General features: G+C 43.9%; 1 protein-coding gene across 2 annotated transcripts in view; it reads left to right on the plus strand.

Annotated features, from left to right (window-relative positions):
• Nid1 (nidogen 1) overlaps window positions 1–21,420 on the plus strand; it is a 73,404-nt gene that overhangs the window by 9,333 nt on the left and 42,651 nt on the right. For both annotated transcript variants that reach the window (XM_063276080.1, NM_001398520.1), the window contains 3 exon segments: window positions 14,288–14,587; window positions 15,656–15,882; window positions 18,895–19,274. In XM_063276080.1, coding sequence (XP_063132150.1) covers window positions 14,288–14,587; window positions 15,656–15,882; window positions 18,895–19,274 — 907 coding nt within the window.

Below are 21,420 nucleotides of genomic sequence, written 5' to 3' on the forward strand. Positions count from 1 at the left end.
GAAGGAGATCTCTATTGGGAGAAGAGCTGATTAATTTGGCTGTGATTGTGTAAACCTTTAATCCTTTAATCCCAGCACTGGGGAGGTAAAGGCAGGTGGATATCTTGAGTCAATTTAGTTTCAGGACAGCCAGAGTTACATGGTGAGGTTGTCACAAACAACAATAACAATAACAACAGCAACCCAGACAAAACCAGAGAGAGGGTTGGGAGGAGCTTTGAGCTTGTGGACCATCTTCCCAGAATGATTGCAACCTGGTAGGTGCCTTCTTCAAAGGAGGGCTGTGGCAGCAAGACACCAGTCTGACCTTCACCTAGTCTCAAGATCTTTCTCTGGTTTTGTAAATCTCAAAAACAGCATTGATTACTGTTGTCAAAAGTAGTTGTTTCTTCTCCCAATCTTTTAATCTTTGTATGTGCACCATGACACACATGTGGAGGCCAGAGGACAAGGGTGGGGGGGTCTTCACCATCCATGTTGTTTAAGGCAGGGTTTCTTGGTTGTTTATCATTGTGTGCACCAGGCTAGCTGGCCTTGAACTTCTGTGTTGTTTTCTGTCTCTGCTTCCCATCTTGACATAGGAACATGGGCTTGCAGACGTGCTGTTACTATGTGGCTTTGCATGGGTTCTGGGGATCTGGATTCGGGTTTTTAGGCTTGTGTGTTAAGTTCTTTGCTCATTGAACCCTCTCCCAAAGACCCTCTCCTTAGCTGTGTGTGTGTGTGTGTGTGTGCGTGTGTGTGTGTGTGTGTGTGTGTGTGTGTGTGTGTGTGTGTGGTGTACTAGTGAGTGCAGTTATCCTCAGAGGCCAGAAGAGGGTGTCAGCTGGAATTACAGAGAGCTATGAGCTGCCTGACATGGGTTCTGGGAACCTAACTCTACATAATCAGTGTGTGCTCTTAACTACTGAGCCATCTGTCCAGCCCCATGTGCAACTTTGATATGCTATTTGGGGGACAGACTGGAAGGAGTGCTGCCCAGAGAAGGACCAGAATCAGTTGATGTTCAGTAAGGAGGTTGGTATAAGAGAGGGAGAGATGAGGATTTTATGTGTGTGTGTGTGTGTGTGTGTGTGTGTGTGTGTGTGTGTGTGTGTGTATTTTTTTTTTTTTCGGAGCTGAGGACCGAACCCAGGGCTTTGTGCTTGCTAGGCAAGCGCTCTACCACTGAGCTAAATTCCCAACCCCTTAACTACCACTGAGCTAAATCCCCAACCCCTTAATTTTTGTTTTAAGGATGATCCCAGTCTTCAAATGCTGGGATTACCTGAGAGAGCTACTCTACTCAACTTGTAAAATCAGGTTTTGATATTTAGCTTCAAAGTAAAAACAACAACAACAGCAAAAGACAAACACATAAACAACAAAATCCCAAAACAAAACAAATCAAGACACACCCCCAGAACAATACAAACCATTATATTTTTTTTTTTTTTTTTTGGTTCTTTTTTTCGGAGCTGGGGACCAAACCCAGGGCCTTGCGCTTCCTAGGTAAGCGCTCTACCACTGAGCTAAATCCCCAGCCCCACAAACCATTATATTAATACCATACTTGATTACCATAATCAGTAATTCCTTTTTTTTTTTTTTCTTTTTTTTCCGGAGCTGGGGACCAAACCCAGGGCCTTGCGCTTGCTAGGCAAGTGCTCTACCACTGAGCTAAATCCCCAACCCCATAATAATCAGTAATTCCTTACCACCAAGTTATGCTCAAGCTGCTTGAAAATTCTTAGGGCTGGAGAGATGGCTCAGTGGTTATAAGCACTGACTGCTCTTCCAGAGGTCCTGAGTCCAATTCACAGCACCCACATGGTGGCTCACAACCATCTGTAATGGGATTTGATGCCCTCTTCTGGTGTGTCTGAAGACAGCGACAGTGTACTCACATATATAAAATAAATAAATCTTAAAAATAATTCTTGAATATCTGGGAGATGGTGGCACATGCTCAGCACTCAGGAAGCAGAGACAGGCAGATTTCTGTGAGTTTAAGACCATCCTGGCTCTTCAGAGCAAGGACAGCCAGGGATATATAAAGAAACCTTATCTTGAAAAAAAACAACCAACCAACCAACCAAACAAACAAACAAACAAAACAAACCAACCAACCAAACAAACAAACAAACAACAACAAAAAAAAAAAAAAAAACGAAGAAAAACTTCTTGAATATCCCCAAAGCTGCCCTTTACAAATTTAAGCCAGGGATTAAAAAACAAGCTCACAGACCTTTGTTGTGTCTCCCCGCTTTGTTCAAGCTCCAAAGCTCGTTAAAGAATCACTGCCTTCTCGAGGTCCCCAGCTCCGAAAAAAAGAAAAGAAAAAAAAAAAAAAAAAAAAAGAATCACTGCCTTTTGTCCTGTAGAATGTTCTAGGCCTGCATTCCACTGTTTCTTTGTCTTAAAATTTAATTGTTATTCCATTGTGGCATTTCCTGGAAATGGTTATTGGATCCTGTTCTGAAATTATTCAGGTTAAACATTTTTATCCTTTAGATTTGGGAGAACCGAGGAGATAGTTCAGGGGTCGAGCGCTTGCCCAGCATGCATGAGGTTCTTGGTTCAAGTCCCATTCCCACAAAAAGCAAAATAAAGTAATAAAATTAATCTGGGAGCTAGCAATCTACTCAATGGTTCATTTTTAAAGAGCTTTTTAATACACAGGGAAAAATGAAGTTTTGACTAAGTCGTGGCTAGCAAGCTACAGCGATCCTCCTACTGTCTCAGGGTGACCCCTTCAGACATGACACCAGGTTAGAGGCAAGAGCTTCCAGGCCCATATTTTGTGGTGCTGGGGATCTAAACTAGGGTCCTCATGTTTGTGTAGCAATCCCTTTGCCCGCTGGGCCCTCTTCTGAACCCTTTGTACCTCTCTCTTCCCTTGTTTTATATATCCCTGACAACCCTTAATACTTTTTGTTTGTTTTGTTTTATGAGACACTTACTCAGGCTGGCCTGGGATTTACTATGTAGCCTAGAATGGCTTCAAATTTATCACAATGCTTACACCTAAAATCCTACGTATTTAAGCCAGTATGGCTGACTTCTATTTTTTTCTTTTTAAGTTACAGCTTTATTGAGATAGAATTCATGTGCAGAAAAATTCCTATTCCCTCCCCCTTTTTGAGATAAGAGGATCAGGTAGCCCAGGGTAGCATTTAATTCACCACATACCCACAGTTGGCCTTGAACTCCTAAACTTCCAGCATCCACCTTCTAAGTGTTAGGATTATGTAATCCTACTACACCTGTCAAAAATACCAATACACCTGTCAAACATCTACCCTTCAAAAATACATGTAGTTTGGGCCAGCGAGATGGCTCAGCCAGAAAGGGTGTTTGCCATCCAGATTGACAATCTGAACTTGATCTCTGAAACCACATGATGGGAGGAGAGAACTGACTTCTAAAAATTGTCCTTTGACCTCCGCAGGCATCCATGGCATGGGTTACATGAGGAAAGTAGGCTGACACACTACATTGATCTGAGCATACAGAAAGCTGAGGAAGGAGGAAGGGTTTGAGGTCATCTTGGGCTATATGAGAAGGCTGCCCCAAAAACAAAGCAAGAATAAAAATCCAGTGGCTTTTAGTCTGTTCAGAGAATGACACACCACTATAGAAATTACTCTAGAATGTTTTGATCAGCCTGTAGGCAAATCCTGTGCCTAGCAGTCACTTTATGTTTCTCCTCCCAAATCCCCAGTCTGTTTTCTCCATGGATGTCCCCTTCTGGACATTTCAGAAAAATGGATTGTGTAGCCTTTCATGGGTGACTTCCAATGGGTGTAGCACAATGTTTGCAGAATTCATCCATGCTGTAGAATGTGTATAGAATTTACTCTTTTGTGTTTGGATAATTTCCTAGTTAATTTTGACACAAACTAGAGTTGTTTGGAGAAAGGGAACCTCAGTGGAGGAATTGTCTCTGTCAGATTGGCCCATGCGAATGTCTGTGAGGCATTTTCTTGATTAATGATTCATGTGGGATGGCCCACTGTAGGTGGTAATGAGTTGTATAAGAAAGTAAATCGAGCAAACCACAGGGAGAAACCAGCAATTAATATTCTTCCATGGTCTTTGCTTTAGTTCCTGCCTCCAGGTTTGAGCCTTGAGTTCATGCCCGGATTTTCCTTAGGGGTTGACTGTGATCTGGACTGTGATTCCTACCTGTAAGCCAAATAAACTCTTAGCTTCCTATGACACTTTGGTTATGATGTTTACCACCTAACTAGGACAGCATCCTTACCACCATCTTAATTTAATTGTTTAAATTTTTTTGAGACAAGGATTTATATACTCCTGATTCTTGAAATCAGTATTCAGTTAAGGATAGATAACCTTGAAGCCTTGTTCTCTTGCCTTTACCTCCCAGGTGATGACATTGTAGGCATGAAGCAGAAGCAAGACTGTCCAGGGAACAGAGAAGACTAAGGGGTGAGAGGCAGAAGGGTAGGGGGCTGGGGGTGTGGCAATATGCTCAAAGTCTGTTACACACATGCTGGAAATGGCCTTGTGCAACCTTGCATGAAAAGTAATGCAAAGAGCCTTTTCTCATTGGGGCGTGTGTGTGTGTGTGTGTGTGTGTGTGTGTGTGTGTGTGTGTGTGTATGTGTGTGTGCTGGGGGTGGGCCTCCTGGAAAGACAAGAAATATAAAGCATTAAGTATGTCGGTCTTGCCCCTCAATGTTGAAACTTGAATTAAGGACTTCCTGTAGTAACAGTCTCCCAGGTAAGGTCCTGATGTCTGCACCCAGTGCTGGAGAAACACACAGCTTTGCCTAGAGATTAGGGCTTCCACGGGGCCTTTACTTTCTATGTAGTCCATGCTGGTCTCGAACTCAGTGTTCATCTTGCTTCATCTTCCCTAGTGGGGAATTTACAGAGGTGCACCCCCATGCCTAGCTAGCAATTATTTGTGTCAGAAAATTATCCTTGGTAGAGATTCTCACAGAAGAGATGAACAAGCTATCTAAAATCTCTCATTAGACACAACTGGGTTAGGTTGAAAAAAACCAAACCAAACCAAAACCAAATGGTGACTGTGACCCGAGGCTGTCCCTGTCTTTATTTGGTAATCCCTTTGTTTCTATTTCTAATTTAAGTCAGAGGCATTTTCTCTGGCTCATGGGTTAATGGAAAACATTTGCAATCTCGAGTACCGGAGTGTTCTGCACTTCTAGTGTCTGGTCTCAGGCAACTGAAGAGCTGAAGTTCATTTTTTTTTCTCAACCCAAGAGTGAAGGGGATGTTCTACCCACCTCACAAAGTTTAATGAATTGTCAGAGCAATAACTACTTCAAGCAGGAAGGTACAGTAGTAGCTGGAGTTTTCAGGGTAAAAACCAACTAGTAAAGCTCGGCCACCCATCTTGATATACCAACTAGAGAGACCAATAATGGCAAAAGGCAAATAGATTTGTTCAATACGGCAATGTTGAGAGGAGCAGATAAGGGGAACTAGCAACCTCAAGTTGGGCTACTGGCTTTAGGCTTCCATACAGAAGGGATTAGGACAAGAAATGTGCATAACTATGCACTCTAGTCTTGGTGTGGGCTCCTTTATCATCATTTCAAGTCTGGATACTTAAAGGTGGTCCTGAAGAAGTACTTGTTGCTTGGTGGTCCCAAAGAAGTATTTGTTGCTTAAGGAGACAGAATGTCCTAGGGAGATGCTCTCCTCTGCTCCAGGGTGCAGCCTCACCCTCATGGATAATTGTCCTCATCTGAGAGTGGATGGAGGCTTTATTGAGATGTTCTCTGGGAACTGAAGGTGGCTGTGCTTTGAGCCTTGAAGGGGAATGAGATGGATCACGGAACAGAGTCAAGCAGGTATGAGTCAAAGTGAAGGACACAGAAGTGAGAGGAGGGCCAGGATGGTAGACTTTCCTTCTGCTTCTAATTACCTTGTGGGCCCAATCGGTGCTCTTGGGCAGAAGAGTCTAAGTGCCTGTGTTGCTCAGACGGACAGTGAGGCCCCAGATTTACCTCTGAAATCAACCCCACCTCCATTATAAATAGATTTGGTTATTTCCTAGTCTTGTTTTTTCCATGTTTTTTTTTTTTTTTTTTTTTTTTTTTATGGGCCCTTCCCAGTTTCCAGCTTTTTCTAGCTGGAAACATCACACACACACACACACACACACACACACACACACACACACACACACACACACACCCCGCCCCCCGTGCAACCTCCACTTCTATGCTCAATGTCCCTAAACTAAGTAGCTACATAAAAGCAGAAAATGTCTGGGTATACTTCCTGCAGATGCTAGCTGCTGCTTCACCCAGTGGCTGTGTGAACAAGTTAACTTAAGGGCTTGTCAGTCCTCCATTACATATGTGTGAATAGCAGACTTGTAATGGAATGCCCATTATGTTAAATGTTTACAAATGTGCACAGCCATTGGAAAGGACCTCACACTCAGCACACACCCCAGACCCGTTTGTTCCCTTGCCATTGTTTATTCTAAATTATCTGAGCCTGAGTTCCCACCATCTCCCACCCAGGGAGTTCTGCTTTCTTCAAGTTTCATTGTCTACCCTGCACAACTGTTTGTGTTTCTCAAGCCACTCTGTTTCTTATTTGGGTCTACCTCAAGCATTCTCTGACCACACTGTTTTGGAGAAGACCCACCCCCAACCCCCCAGAATTGTAGGCTGCCCTGGGGACTGCCACTAGTTGCATTTAAGCCAAGAAAGATGCATGTCAGCCCTCTTCTGTGCATTTATGTGGAATCTGGCATGATTTCCTTCCACTGACCGTCTGCAAAGACCACTCTCAATGATTCCTGATGTCTGTATGTTCACATTAGTGTTGGAAAAGAGGCAGGAAATGCTTTTAAAACAGGAAGCACCCTTCTATTCCAAGTGGCTCTGACCACCTCCTCTGCAGCTGAGTTGAAACAATTAGACCTAAGTGGTTCCAACTGTTGCTCATGTAGGGCTTGTATGTGTGTGATATAATTGACATGGACTAGTCTAGGGCAGGTGATGAAAAGCCAAGTGGTTTGGTGTATGTGAGAATGAGTGAGTTAAATCCTGAACTAGCAGTATCTTCACTCTCTAGGGCAGTATCTGAATCTGTCTACACGCTGAAAGTGGATGGTTTTCAATGAATTCCTTCTTACCCCATAATACAACATTATCAAGTATCTTTCTTAGGTAATGTTGTTTAGTATGAGTTAAGTTGTCACTGGAATTTCAGGGCAAGAGGCTTCCAGCCCTCCCAAAATGCTGAGCCACCCATCTACAGTAAATGAAAGGGATTTAGTAATGCTAAAAGGTAGAGAATGGAGGTTTACTCAATGTGGCCACACTGGGAGGAGGGTACTGTAGCCATCTACCTTCTAGGTGATGTGAGCTTTAGAGAAAGAGTTAGAGCAGGGAGCAGTCCTTATGTAGGTGTAAGTTTGTTGATCATGATATTTACTTCGGTTCTGTGAAGTGGTCCAAATCCTTTATGAAGAAGTCTGGCTAGCTCCTACCATATGCTCACTCCTACTTTAGCCATAGACAGATGCCCTCTTCTGGGGCTGAGGGGCAGGGCCCTGTCCCAAGAGGGTCTGCTACTGTGGAAGTTCAGAGGAACGGAAGAGGAAAGGTTAAAGATATTGACTTGGTTTCCATATCTTCAGGCAGAGTACAGACAAATGAAGGCAAAAATGGCCAGGCTTCCATTCAGTTATTCTGAGATACCTAAGTGACTGTTTCAATAATAATAATAATAATAATAATAATAATAATAATAATAATATAATGCCCTTAATTATTATTCTGTGATTCAGATGGATTTTCTCAGAAACATGCTCAAACTAGGGTATTTGGTGTTTTGTTTGCTTTTTTAAAAAAAAAAATCTTTGTGCGTATGTGTACATATGTGTGTTCATACATATGAATAGAATACATGCATGCTATGGTACACATGACATCAGGACAACCTCAGGTATGGAGCCTCACCTCTCAGCTTGCTTGAGATAGATCTCTTGTTCAGTGCTGTATATGTTAGACTAGCTAGCTACCCAGTGAGCTTCCAGAGATTTTCTTATCTCCTCCCTGTAGGAATGCCCACTTGACAAGCACTTTACTTGAGGCTATCTCTTTTGCTCTGTTTTGGAAGGGTCTCATGTAACTCAGGTTAGCCTAGAACTCTCTGTGTAGCTGTGGCTGGCTTTGAACTTCTGGTGCTCCTCTGTTTACCCTCCCAAGTCCTCGAATTACAGGTGTACACCACTACACCTGTTTCATGCAGTGCCGGTGGTTAAAGCCAGGGCTTGGTGCATGGCAGGCAAACCGTCTATCAACTGAGCTGTAGCCCCAGACTTCATCACAGGTATGGTGGACACAACATTGGTGTCTGCTGCACGATGCTTTTGTTAATATTAGTTTCCTTCTAGACTCTGGAGCAGTTCTGGAATGCCAGCGGACAATGTGGCTTTTGATTAACTTTAGTTAATAGATGTTGATTTGCCACAACCTTCTGCTCATTAGCCCAGGGCGAGTGACATGCTTGATTCCGGCTGGATGGCTAGGAGGGAGGCCTGGCTGGGAAGGAATGCCATGCAGTGATGCTGACCTCTTGTTTGTTTTTGCTTCTGTTATTTGTGCTTTGGGTGCCAGGGCCCCACAATTTACTGCAAGGCTAATGTCAAGAAACCCTTCTTTATGTTTGGGTTTCTTTTTCAGCCTTACATTTACGTCTTTAATCCATTTCCAGTTAATTTTTGTAGGTGCTGTAAAATAAGGAGTCCCTCCTTATTACTTTAAATGGGCAGATCCAGTTTCCCTGGCACCGCATATTGAAGAGAATGCCCTGTACCATGCATGCTGTGTTCTTGGCAGGCTTGTGAGATCTCGGTTGACTGTGTATGTTTAGGCTTATTGCTGCTCCCCATTCCCCCTGTTACCCCACTTCTTCATAGGCCTCCGAGTCCCTGTGTGGTCCATGCACCCCACATGTCTGCCAGCTTTGTTAGGAAGCTTGATGCTAGGCATTTCACAGTCTATATGGCATATTTATGTGCTTCTGAGGGTCCATTATACCTCATTGTAGTTGGAAAACAGAACAGTCAGTCAGAAGTTGGCCCGTTCATTATTGTTGTTGTGAAGCAGTTTCCTCTGGGGCTGTCATGGCCCTTGCCTTCACTGAGCGAGGACTTACAGAATACCTGACCATGCCAAAAAAACAAGCAAAAAAATCCAGGGGTAGTTAAGTCTGTGGTAGTCACAATGAGCCTTGCTCACATTTCCTTGTAGAAGAAGTAGTTTCTTCAGTCTATTACTACCCTATCTGAGCTGAACAAATATTTCTTGTGTTAGCTTCTTGAGACAGGCTTCTCTATATAGCCCCCTGGCTGTGCTAGAACTTGCTCTGTAGACCAGGCTGGCCTCAAACTCACAGGGATCTGCCTGCCTCTGCCTCCTGAGTGCTGAGATTAAAGGTGTGTGTGTGTGTGTGTGTGTGTGTGTGTGTGTGTGTGTGTGTGTGTGTGTACACTACCACCTCCCAGCTTTAGTTTATATTTTTTTTAAAGGTTTACTCTTTAGCCTGGTGTGGTGGTGCATACCTTTAATCGCAGCATTCAGGAGACAGGTGGGTGGATCTCTATGAGTTCACACCCATCCTACTCTTCAGAGTGAGTTCTAGACCAGCTAGGGCTGCATGGTGAGGTCCTAAAAATCATTTTTATTATTTTTAATTATGTTTATGAGTATGTATCTATATGCGGATGTCTGTACAGTAGTGCAGTCATCTCTTGTGTCCAGAGGCATCACGTGCCCTGGAACTGGAGCTACCAGTACCTGATAGCTGTCTGACATGAATGCTGAAACTAAACTTTGGGTCATTTGGACAAACTATATGCTCCTAACCACCAAGCCATGTCTCCACCCCCTTTATTAATATTTTAAAATATGGAACACGTCAGTTTGTCATGTCATCTTTAGGGCATGCTAATCTTTGTATTTTAGTATATGTGCTGCTGGAGGGAACACTCTTGGAAAAGTTTTTTTAATTAATTTTTTTTTTTCCGGAGCTGGGGACCGAACCCAGGGCCGTGTGCTTGTTAGGCAAGCGCTCTACCACTGAGCTAAATCCCCAACCTCTCCCCACTTTTTTTTTAAATTAAATTTTTAAAAAATTATATTACCACACGTGTGTGTGTGTGTGTGTGTGCGTGCGTGTGTGCGTGTGCGCGCGCGCGCGTGAGCGCGCGCGCCACAGCACACATCTGGAGGCCAGAAGATCACTTGTAGGAGTCTTTTCTTTCCTTCTGTCTTGTGGATTCTGTGGATGGGACTGAGGTACTCCAGCTTGGCAGCAAGTGTGCCTTTACCCACAGAGCATTCTCACCTGCCCATGAATACATTTTTTTTTTTAATGTGTCCCCAGGAAAAGTCACAGGACACTTACCTCTTTGGAGAAACTAATCCTATTTTAGAAAACTTCCAAACATTAAAAAATAAAATAGAGTGATCTCCCACATCCTCATTTCCCAACTTCAACAAACATCAACCCGTGACTGACAGTGCTTCATTTGTAACAGCACATGCCTGTCCCATTCAATTATCCACCCCAAACTGGATTATAAAGCAAATCTTAAACGTTTTATTTCCTTGTAAATACTTTGGAATTTATCTCAAAAAGACCCTTTAAAAAATAACAAAAGGGTCACATTAACATCTAAATACTGTAATCCCTCTCCCTCCCTTTCTCTGCCTGTCTGAGCCCCCTGTTGCCTGCCCCCACGTCCCCACTCCCAACAATGGCTGTGTAGCGTTGTCTGTCCTGGAAATCGCTATATAGATCAGGCTGGCTATGAACTCAAAGTGGCCCACCTGCCTCTCACCTTGAGAGTCAATACACTTGGCTTCTTTTTTTCTTTTCAGTGACTGGCTTAAATCAGAATCTAGCCAAATCGTATTTCATGTATATACATCCTTCTTAGGGCTTCTTTCTTTTCAAAGACAGCACAAGCAGGCCTAAGTAACTCTAAGTAGCAAAGGATGTCTCTGAACAACTGATTTTCCTGACTCCAGTGACCAGTGGATGGGGTTACCACACCCAGTTTATACAGTGCTGGGAACCCTGTAAATGGAGCCTCACCATGTGAGTTCCCTTGTGTGCTCTGAGGGACTATAGGGCTGCCATTCTCTGCTCTGTATGCTTGATTCAGTGGGGCTCATTCCAGGCATTTCCAAAGCAGCCTACATGCACAGATCTTGTCCTTTACTGCTGGTCCCTGCCCTGTACCCTGGAGGAAGTCAAGAAGCTGGAAGGGACATTAGGAGACATATAAGCTTTGGAGCTGCACTGATGACTATGACACAGGGTCACTGACCCCTGGTTGCTGAGTGCATACTGCAAAGACCCGCACACAGGGCTTAAGGGAACAGGAAGCAGAGGTAGCCTGAGGGGGAGGAGTGAAGTTTAAGGAGGAGCCTGTGAAAGGAGCCTGTGGTGATGGTGGAGACCTCTGAGCAGCTGCTATTTCAGCTGCTTGAAGGACAGGATGGGCCAGTCAGGGAACCCAGACACTGGGAATGCTGGGAATGCTGGGACTGTAGGGAAAGAGTTAGTATAGGGAAATGAGAAAGGCAAAGGAACCAAACTGGCATGCAGACTAAGGCCTGTAATCACATCATTTGGGAGGTGGAGGCAGGAAGATCAGGGGTTCAAGGTCATCTTTAGTTTCAGGTTAGCCCTCTCCAAAACAAGCAAAAACAAGCAACAATATAACAACAAACCCAAACCGAGATACTTCCCAAGTGTCCCAGTTGCTACAGGTGGGAGAATGCAGCCGTGACTAATTGCATGGATTCTGGCTGGGTGGGAAGCTTCATGCCTAACAGGGAAACATTGTTCCACCAAGTTGGTTACTCTTTGACATATTTCCAAAAATAGTTTAAAGGGAGAAGCCTGAAGTCAGAAATCATCAGAAACCTGGTTATTTAGCTTCTTATAGCACCTCTCTCTGAATTTGGCTTTCTTCATTCTCACAGATGTTTGAGTTGAAGGTCAGACTGGCCGAAGAAACAGCTTTCCCAGTAATAATACCAAGGAGAGTTATGTGATCTGGCGTCACATAGTCACCCAAGGTCCTTGCATGAAATTTGATTTCTAAAGCAAGCATGCCTTGTGAAAATAGAATCATTCCAGTGCCCAGATTCCAAAGAATAGATGTTACCAGGAGGGTTTTCAGGATTGTTAGATGATTTTGAATTTCTGGAAAATAGCCTTGTGGAAGGGAGCTGTCTATATGTGGTCTCCACAGAATTGCTTCCTACCAGCAGCCAGTCACTGCCAACTTCTGGGATCTGCTTGAGAAAGTGAGCAGTTTCCCACGCTCCCCCATCACAGCAGTTGGGATGTTTGTGTTGGGGGAGGTTAGATGTTGTGAATTGGGCTGCAGGAAGCGTCTTGCATGATTGCCATCTCTGCAGACTGTCAGTTTATTCTGGAAGAGTCTTAGCTGCTGCTAAGTGATGGAAAATATGCTACGTGAGGTAAAATTAATAGCCCGTGACATTTATGAAAAGAGATGGTTTTAGGATAGAGTAATGTAGTAGCCCATGGATAGAGGGCTCACCTGGCATACACAAAGTCCTGGGTTCCATTCTCTCACATAGTATAAACTGGAAGTGATAGTGTATACCTATAATCATAACACTTGTGGGGTAAAGGCAGGAGGGTCAGAAGTTCAAGGTCAGGAGGCTCAGTGGTTCAGCACCTGAGTGTGAAGCCCTAAAGTCAACTCTCAGGACTCTAATAAAAAAATAATTGGATAAATAAGTTTATTGCTTAATTAAAAATAAATGATGCTTTTGTTAAGTTCCAAAGCTCTAGAGTTCTTCGTTTGTTTGTTTTTGTTTTTGTTTTTTACCAGCCTAGGTTGGAATCAGCTCCACCATCTCTAACCTTATTATCAGGTTCTGGGGAATGAAAGATCTGTCTCCAAATAAATATATAACCTCTGGTTTCCATATGCCTTCTCAAACACACGACAGTGACAATACTTTATAAGAACTGGAAAAGATTCTGAGAACTTTATACTGGTCATGATTAAGCTGGCCTTGAATTCATTATGTAGCAAAGAATGACCTTGAGTTCCTCCTGTCCCCACCGTTCAGGTGCCAGCATGTGCTACACATTGCTGGTAATTGAACCCAAGGCCTGGTCCAGCCAGGCAGGAATTCTACCGACAGGTATGGTATATCTGCAGTTCTGAGATAGAAGACCTTGGAGTCAAAATGTTTGGGTGAGAATTCCGGTGATGGTATTTATAGATGGTGACTTTGGACAAGTTAATTGCTTTACTTAATTTTCCTACTAAAAAAATACGGGTACCAGTAACACCTAGTCTTCCAGTGTTTTCCCAAGGGTTAGGGTCTACAAAGTGGTGAACCGTTAATGCTGTTCCTGGTATTCTATGCACAGTGCTAGTCACAGTAGTTAGCGACGCTATGCAGGTTTGCTTCTTAACACATTCATTTTATCGTCTGTGTTATCCTTTCCTTTCCTTGGATTGTGGGTATCCAGCTGTCTCTGGTACCCTTAGTGGTATAAGGATGGACGCAGTGTGGAAGGTTTACTGCCCTTGTTGAGTAGTCATTTGGATAATACGAATCTCTGTTGCTCTCGTCATTTTGGTCAGGAGGACACAGAGGGGAAACGTGAGACATTTGAGGCGCTGCCCATACTGTGACAGCAGGCACCCTGCATCATGTACTAAGATTCTTGTCTACCGTATTTCCCACACCCTCACCTCCACCAGCCTATCATGGTCAGGAAGACAAATGCTGGTTTTGTGAGTCAGGCTCATCTCTTTCTCCGATTCTGTTTATTTTGTGTTCCATGGGCAGCTGCAACAGGTGAGAGAGTGGTCACTTCCTGTGTCAGTTCCATCTGTGTTTTTGTGTCTGCTGTGACCACCATAACTTGATAGCAACAACTAAATGGAGGAAAGGCTTATTTTGGCTCATGGTTCTGGTGAGCTTTTATCCCTTTATAGTGGGGAAGGTACGGTGGAGCATCATGAAGCTGCACAGTCTATGTGATGAGAACCTGTGGCTGAGCATGCTCACATGGTGGCTGATTAGGGAACAGAGAGCAAGGCGGGAGCTAGGAGCAAAGGCCTGTTCTTAGTGATCTCCCTCCATCAGTCAAGCTCCAGTGACTCATGGTTTCACAGCCTCTCACCACCAGCTGGAAAATTTGTAGGGACTGTTTTAAAACCAAACCCTAACATTTCTGTAAGGAGTTCATCTTTGCATTCTCTCTAACCACACAGGTCACCACAAATGGGATCATCGCCATGAGCGAGCCCCCAGCCACAGAATTCCATCCTGGAACCTTCCCACCCAGCTTCGGCTCAGTAGCACCTTTCCTGGCTGACTTGGACACAACAGATGGCCTGGGGAATGTGTATTATCGAGAAGACTTATCTCCCTTCATTATTCAGATGGCAGCAGAGTATGTCCAGAGAGGCTTCCCAGAGGTCTCTTTCCAGCCCACTAGTGTGGTGGTTGTCACTTGGGAATCCATGGCTCCCTATGGAGGGCCCAGTGGGAGCCTTGTTGAGGAAGGCAAGGTGAGTGCACTCCACATGGAGATGCAGGTATGTGGTCTGGTATGTGAACTGTAGTCTTTGGGCTCCTGGTTTGTGCTCGTTCAATGGTCAACATGCCTATGCTGTTGTTCAAGACAGGAGGGCTAGAAAAAGGTCCAATAAATTGCTTGTTCGAGGCAGGTCAGTAACCTCCAGATGCTTATCGATAGGGTTGTCTAAGTCATTTCTGTGACTATCTGATGTTGAGAAAGCCAGTTATTTGAGGAGATTGCTCCATGGCAAACATATGCCTGGGAAATGGTACCTGTGTTCCTTCTTTAATTGAGAAAGAGTAGGAAGATAGCTTCTAATTATAGAGAAATTATTAATAGAAAATGGTAGATATCAAAGTTCAGATCAACATGCTCCTCCTGAGTGAAGAAAAGTCCTTTAGTAAAGAAGCTGCCTTAGTAATATTTAATGGAATGATCGGCCTTGTCTCCTCTTATCCCTGTCCCCCATGGGACACATACCATTCCACAGAACACTTTGCAGAAGTCTGTGGTGGGTCTGCATATCTCACATGCTTTGCAAAACTGGAAGATTGCCTGACCCTAGAATACTGAGCTCTTGCCTGCCTCTTGGGACTAACCTGATAAAACTCCATATACCCTCTCCAGCGGTTGTATCAAACTCTTATATTTGTCTTGAGCACACCCTTTCCCTTGTTCTGGTATGTTTTTAGCCCACGATATCTTACACACACTGTTGTTTGTCCTTGACACGATCGCCTCCTGATTGTAAGCCTGGGCCCTCCTGTGAAGCCTTGACCATCAAGGGCCTCTCCTACCAAGACCCTGCTTAGCACAGGATACTTCCTCATTTGACTTACATGTACTGCATACATCTCTGTTACAGCATTGTCCTCAGGCTCGGCCATGTTTGTCCCATATATCCACCTCTCCACGTAGGCTGTACATTCTCAATTGCTGGACAGTGAGGCAGAGTACTGCTGGCTCTCCTCTGCTCTTTCTACAAGGAGCCCAGTGAAGAGCATGCTTGAGAGTGTGATTGTGTTGCTAGAAACTGACTTTTAACTCATCTTCACAGAGAAACACGTTCCAGGCTGTTCTGGCCTCCTCAAATTCCAGCTCCTATGCTATTTTCCTTTATCCTGATGATGGTCTACAGTTCTTTACAACATTCTCGAAGAAGGATGAAAACCAAGTACCTGCCGTGGTTGGCTTCAGCAAAGGTCTAGAAGGATTTCTATGGAAGAGCAATGGAGCCTATAACATATTTGCCAATGACAGGGAATCAATTGAAAATTTGGCCAAGTATGCATATTCCTTATTTGTTTTTCTTTATTAGATTCCTCTTAATAATATTATTATATATTGTTTTACTAAACAAAAAGTAATTAGTATTAAATTACTTAATATTCTTATAGACTTAAATTTTATAGAGGATATTTAAATGCTGAAATAGTATGTTTTTCCTGTTGAATCTTGGGTAATATATTTAGCATGAAGAGGCCTTTCGTTATTTTCATCTTTGTTGTTATTTTATTTATGTGTATGAACATTTTGTATCACGTGCATGCAGTACCTGTGGAGACTAGAAAAGCATTGGATGTCCTGGGACTGAAGTTACAGATGTACAGATGGTTCTGAACCACCACACCGATGCTGAGAATTGAACCCAGACCCTCTGGGGAGTTACCAATGCTCTTAACTTCTGAACCATCTCTCTAGCCCCAGTAATTTGTTATTTAGAATGCACCCTCATGAAAAACTCTCTCTACCACTCTGTGTGCCCTAAGTTTGAAGTCAGAAATTATGGAAATTTAAACCTGTCTCCTCCCAGGAACCTGAACTAAGAGCAGTTTTCCTCCATACTGACTTAGATCAGTTCTTTACTACACCCAGTGAAGCCTCCTGTAATGCTACTTTAGAGAGGCAAGGATCCCGGATATTATACAGAAGAGGGGGGTAGCCAAGATTATTGGTTTTTTTTCCTTCTGTTTTGTTTAGGTGTTTTGAGACAGGATCTCATATAGCCCAGGCTGTCCCCAAACTTTCTACATAGGGAAGGATGGATGACCTTGAACCCCAGATCCTTCAGCCCCCACCTACCGTGCCTGGCTCCCAGACTGGGTTTTAAGAGTTAAAATCTCACATCTCCCAATAGTCTTTAACCTAACCCCTTCTCCCATTTGTCTTCTTAGGTCTAGACTAAAATTTTCCCATCCTTTGCCAAGTGCTGCTGACAAATGCAGAACAACTGACTTTATGCAATAGGAGAGCCCGTAAGGCTTGTCCTGTTCTGTGGTATAAATACGTCTGCCATGACCATGATTTAGAAAACCAGAAGCAAGAGTATAGAAAATGAGTATCATTTGGAAAGTTTAGGTACTTCTCACTTTTTAAAACATATGACTCAGTGTATGTGTATGTATATACAGTACATACATACATATATGTGCACACACATGCACACACATACTGGTGCTGAGGATTGAACACAGGGCCTTGTTTTGCCAGGGAAGCACTTTTATTTTTGAGATCCATCCTTAGCCCTTAATGTAATTTTCTTACGGTGACTATGTTTCTTAAATGGCTTTAAGAAGCCATTTTATATAATGTCTGAAAGAAATACTTCTGATAACAGTAAAATGCTGGGTTAAAACTTAGAGATTAGGGTCACTCTGCTGTATTTAGCATATTTACTGCCTCGGGGTTTTGACTCATTTACTTTTCAGAGTGTGAGCACTGTCATCACTCACAGCCCCCTTGATTATGCGTGGGAATCCCCTCGCACCAGAAACTTCTCCAGTTCTCTGGATACTTGGTTGGTTATCTTATAGTTTAAGTCAGGTCTGGCACTGACTAGCTACCTGGAGTCCATACAGACACCACATCTATCCAGCCTGGTCTCATAAGATGCCCCCATCTCAGCTGCCAATGCCCCGCTCTTACAGGTATGGCTGTGCTGCTGACCAACAACCTTGTGTATTCTCAGAGTCAGAATTTACTAGAACAGCTCACTTAGCTCCCAAAAGCCCCTGTTACTGTTCCTTAGTTGCTATAAAGAAACATTTCAGAACACTGGAGGGATGGCTCAGCGATTCTTCCAGAGGATCCTAGTTCAGTTCCTAGTATCCACATTTGGTAGCTCACAGCCATGTATAACTCCAGCTCCAGGGGATCTGATCCCCTTTTGGCCACTCTGGGAACTTGCATGTACATGTACATACAAATATAGACACATACATATACACACATATAGCTATACGTATACATATACATAAATAAATAATAAAATGTATCCTAAAACAAAGCAAAACAGAACAAAACAAAAGCCCCCAAACACAACAGGACTAGAGAAATGGTTCAGTTAGTCGGTACAGGACTTGACTGCTATTCCCATACCCACATAAAAAGCCAGATGTGGTAGTGTCTGCTTATAAAGCCAACCCTGGGAAGTGGAGGTGGATGGATTCCTGGCATTTTGCCAGCCATCTTTGTCTCCTTAGTGAGCCCCAGGGCAGTGAGGCACCCTGTCTTAAAAATAAAACAAAATCAAGAAAACAAATGAACAAACAAACACCCAAACCAAAAGACTACGTAGGTTTACTCCATGTGATAAAAAGAAAATGTGGTGTGTCTTAGTTAGGGACTTATTGCTGTGAACAGACACCATGACCAGTGTGAGTTTTATAAAGGACAACATTTAATTGGGCCTGGCTTACAGGCTCAGAGGTTCAGTCCGTTATCATCAAGGGGGGAACATGGCAGCACCACAGCATCCAGGCAGGCATGGAGCAGGAGGAGCTGAGGTCTTCATCTTCTCCCAAAGGAAGCAAGGAACAGACTGTGCACCGTCAGGCAGCTAGGAGGAGGGTCTCCAAGCCCACCCTCACAGTGACACACTTCCTCTAACAAGGCCACACCTTCTAAGACTGCCATTCCCTGGGCCAAGCATGTGCAAACCATCACATGGTGAAATGACTCTCTGGTCCCTCATGAGACAGGGCACATAAACTGAATAGTATGAACTGGTGGCATTGAGAGTCATGGGTGTCCTGCGATGGCTCTAGAGGGCTAGATGACTCTTCATGGTGTTGCGCCTATTTAGACCTAGTCTCACTAAATAGTCTCTGCCTGTATGAGCTCTAGGATGACTACCCATGGCACTGCTGCCCTACTGGACACCAGTCCTTGCCAAGAGTAGACACATGCCACATCTTTCAGATGGACATAAGCTATCCGAACTCCTCCTGCCTGCTTGGTCAATGGGGGCTGCTTGTGTGCTGTGGCCTATTCTCAAGACGCCTTCCTTGTCTCTAGGAGCAGCAACGCTGGGCACCAGGGTGTGTGGGTGTTTGAGATTGGAAGTCCTGCTACTGCCAAGGGGGTGGTGCCTGCAGATGTGAACCTGGACGTGGATGATGATGGAGCAGACTATGAGGATGAAGATTATGACCTACAAACCTCTCATCTCGGCCTGGAGGATGTGGCCACCCAACCCTTCCCCTCCCATAGTCCAAGAAGGGGATACCCTGATCCACACAATGTACCTAGGACCCTAGCTCCTAGCTACGAGGCTACAGAGAGACCCCATGGAATCCCTACTGAGAGGACCAAATCTTTCCAGCTGCCAGTGGAGAGATTCCCCCAGAAGCACCCCCAGGTCATTGATGTGGATGAAGTAGAGGAAACAGGAGTTGGTAAGACATCCATGTTACAAGTTGGAACACTTTTTCACCTGCTTGGTTTCTAGACAAGAGTCTGCTAATGTAGGGTGGGTCATGTGCCCCATGAGGTGACTTTATGAGGAGCATATAACTGGAGAGAGCAGGCACTGAATGCTTTCACTAAAGAGCAGTGGGTGCATAGGCCCCATGGTTTCTGAGTGACCCAGTGATCTTTTAGGATTAGAGATTTGGTTCTGGACACACAGTAGGGATATGCATCATTTCAAGATTCTCACATAATGTGTTCTGTTTTAAAGAGAGTCAGAGCCAGGGAGAGATGGCTGAGCAAGTACAGGTACTGAGGACCTAAGTTTGATCTTCTGAAGCCTACATAGTAGAAGGAGAGGCGTGACTCCTCTAAACTGCCCTCTAACACAGACAGGTACACAGACAAACGGATAGACAGATGAACAGACAGATAGATGTATTTTTTTTTAAGATAGGGTCTCATTTATGTGGCTTTGGATGGCCTGGGATTTAGCATAGACTTGACTATCTTCGAACTCATGGAGATCCTGCTGCCTCTGCTTCCCATGCACTACCATAATCTGGCTAATAAATTTTTTCTTTTAAAATGTCATTGTTGGTTGGACAGTGGTGGTGCACACCTATAATCTCAGCACTTGGGAGGCAGAGGCAGGTGGATCTCTGTGAATTGAGGACAGCCTGGTCAATAGAGTGAGTTCCAGGACAGCCAGGGCTATACAAAGAAACCCTGTCTCCAAAACCCAAACCAAACCAAACCCAAACCAAACCAAACCCAAACCAAAAAAGGTCGTTGTTGAGTGCTGTTGTTAGCTCAACACTGAAGAGGCTGAAGCAGGAGAACAGAAATTTTTAGTGTGGGATACAGTAAGATCCTGTCTCAAAAACCAAAAGAGAAGGAAGGAAAGACCGTAGAATATTTTGGAACTCAAGTGTCTTGTTTGTGACTTCTGAGATGTATTCACGCACCTGAAAAAACATTGTAGAGGCTCGTTTGGCTCTTTATGCAGCTTCTTTTCACATTTTTTTCTTCTTGGTTTTGGAATTCAAGCAGCTGATTATTTTTCCTTCTGTCAGCTGCAGTTGCTTGGTCTCTCTCTCTCTCTCTCTCTCTCTCTCTCTCTCTCTCTCTTTCTCTCTCCCCCACCTACACACACACACACACACACACACACACACCAGACTCCTTAAAATGCAGTTTTATACCATGAAGTATCTCCTCCTCCTTCTGAGTTTTGTTTTTTCCAGGATAACCCTGGGCTTGAGCTCAGATCTGCTTGTCTCTCTGTCTTCTGAATGCTGGGATTAAAGGTGTGAGTCACTGCACCTGCATTGCCCAGTATGAAATATTCTAATCAACCATATTGTATCAAGGGTTGGCTACATTTTGAGGGAAATTACTTGAACGTTCTTTAAGTATTATAAGAAATTCTCAAAATGTGACTTTATTTTTCTTGAGACACATACACACACACACACACACAGAGGCACAGGCACAGTTTAGTTTTAATTGTCAACTTGATACAATGTAGAATCACATGGAAAGAGTGTCAGAGAAAGAGGTCTATATCAGGTTGACCTCTTTCCTTGTGTGGTTGCCTACTTGCCTTGATGATGTCGGAAGACCCAGACTGTGAATGAGCTGCACCCTTCCATGGTTTTGAGGCACTGGATTGTATAAAAGAGTGCAGAAAGCTGACTGAGCAGTGGGCAGGCATGCATTTAGTCCTTTCTGCTGTTGATTGTGGCTGCGACCTGACTGGCTTCTTTAAGTTCCTTCCTTATACAATGGAGTTATAAGCCAGGTAAACCCTCTTCTCCCCTAAGTTGCTTCTTGCCAGTTTCAATTTGTTTTGTTTGTTAAGACAAGGTTTCTCTGTGTAGCCATGATTGTCTTGGACCTCATTCTGTAATCCAGGCTGACCTTGACATCACAGAGATCTGCTGCCTCTGCCTCTTGAGTGCTGGGATTAAAGGTGTGTGCCAATACTACCCAGCATTTGACAGAATTCTTTTTTAAAGATTTATTTACTTATTATATATAAGTACACAGTAGGCTGTCTTCAGACACACCAGAAGAGGGCATCGGATCCCATTACAGATGGTTGTGAGTCACCATGTGGTTGCTGGGATT

This window comes from Rattus norvegicus, chromosome 17 (genome assembly GCF_036323735.1).
Source record: "Rattus norvegicus strain BN/NHsdMcwi chromosome 17, GRCr8, whole genome shotgun sequence".
NCBI lineage: Eukaryota > Metazoa > Chordata > Mammalia > Rodentia > Muridae > Rattus > Rattus norvegicus.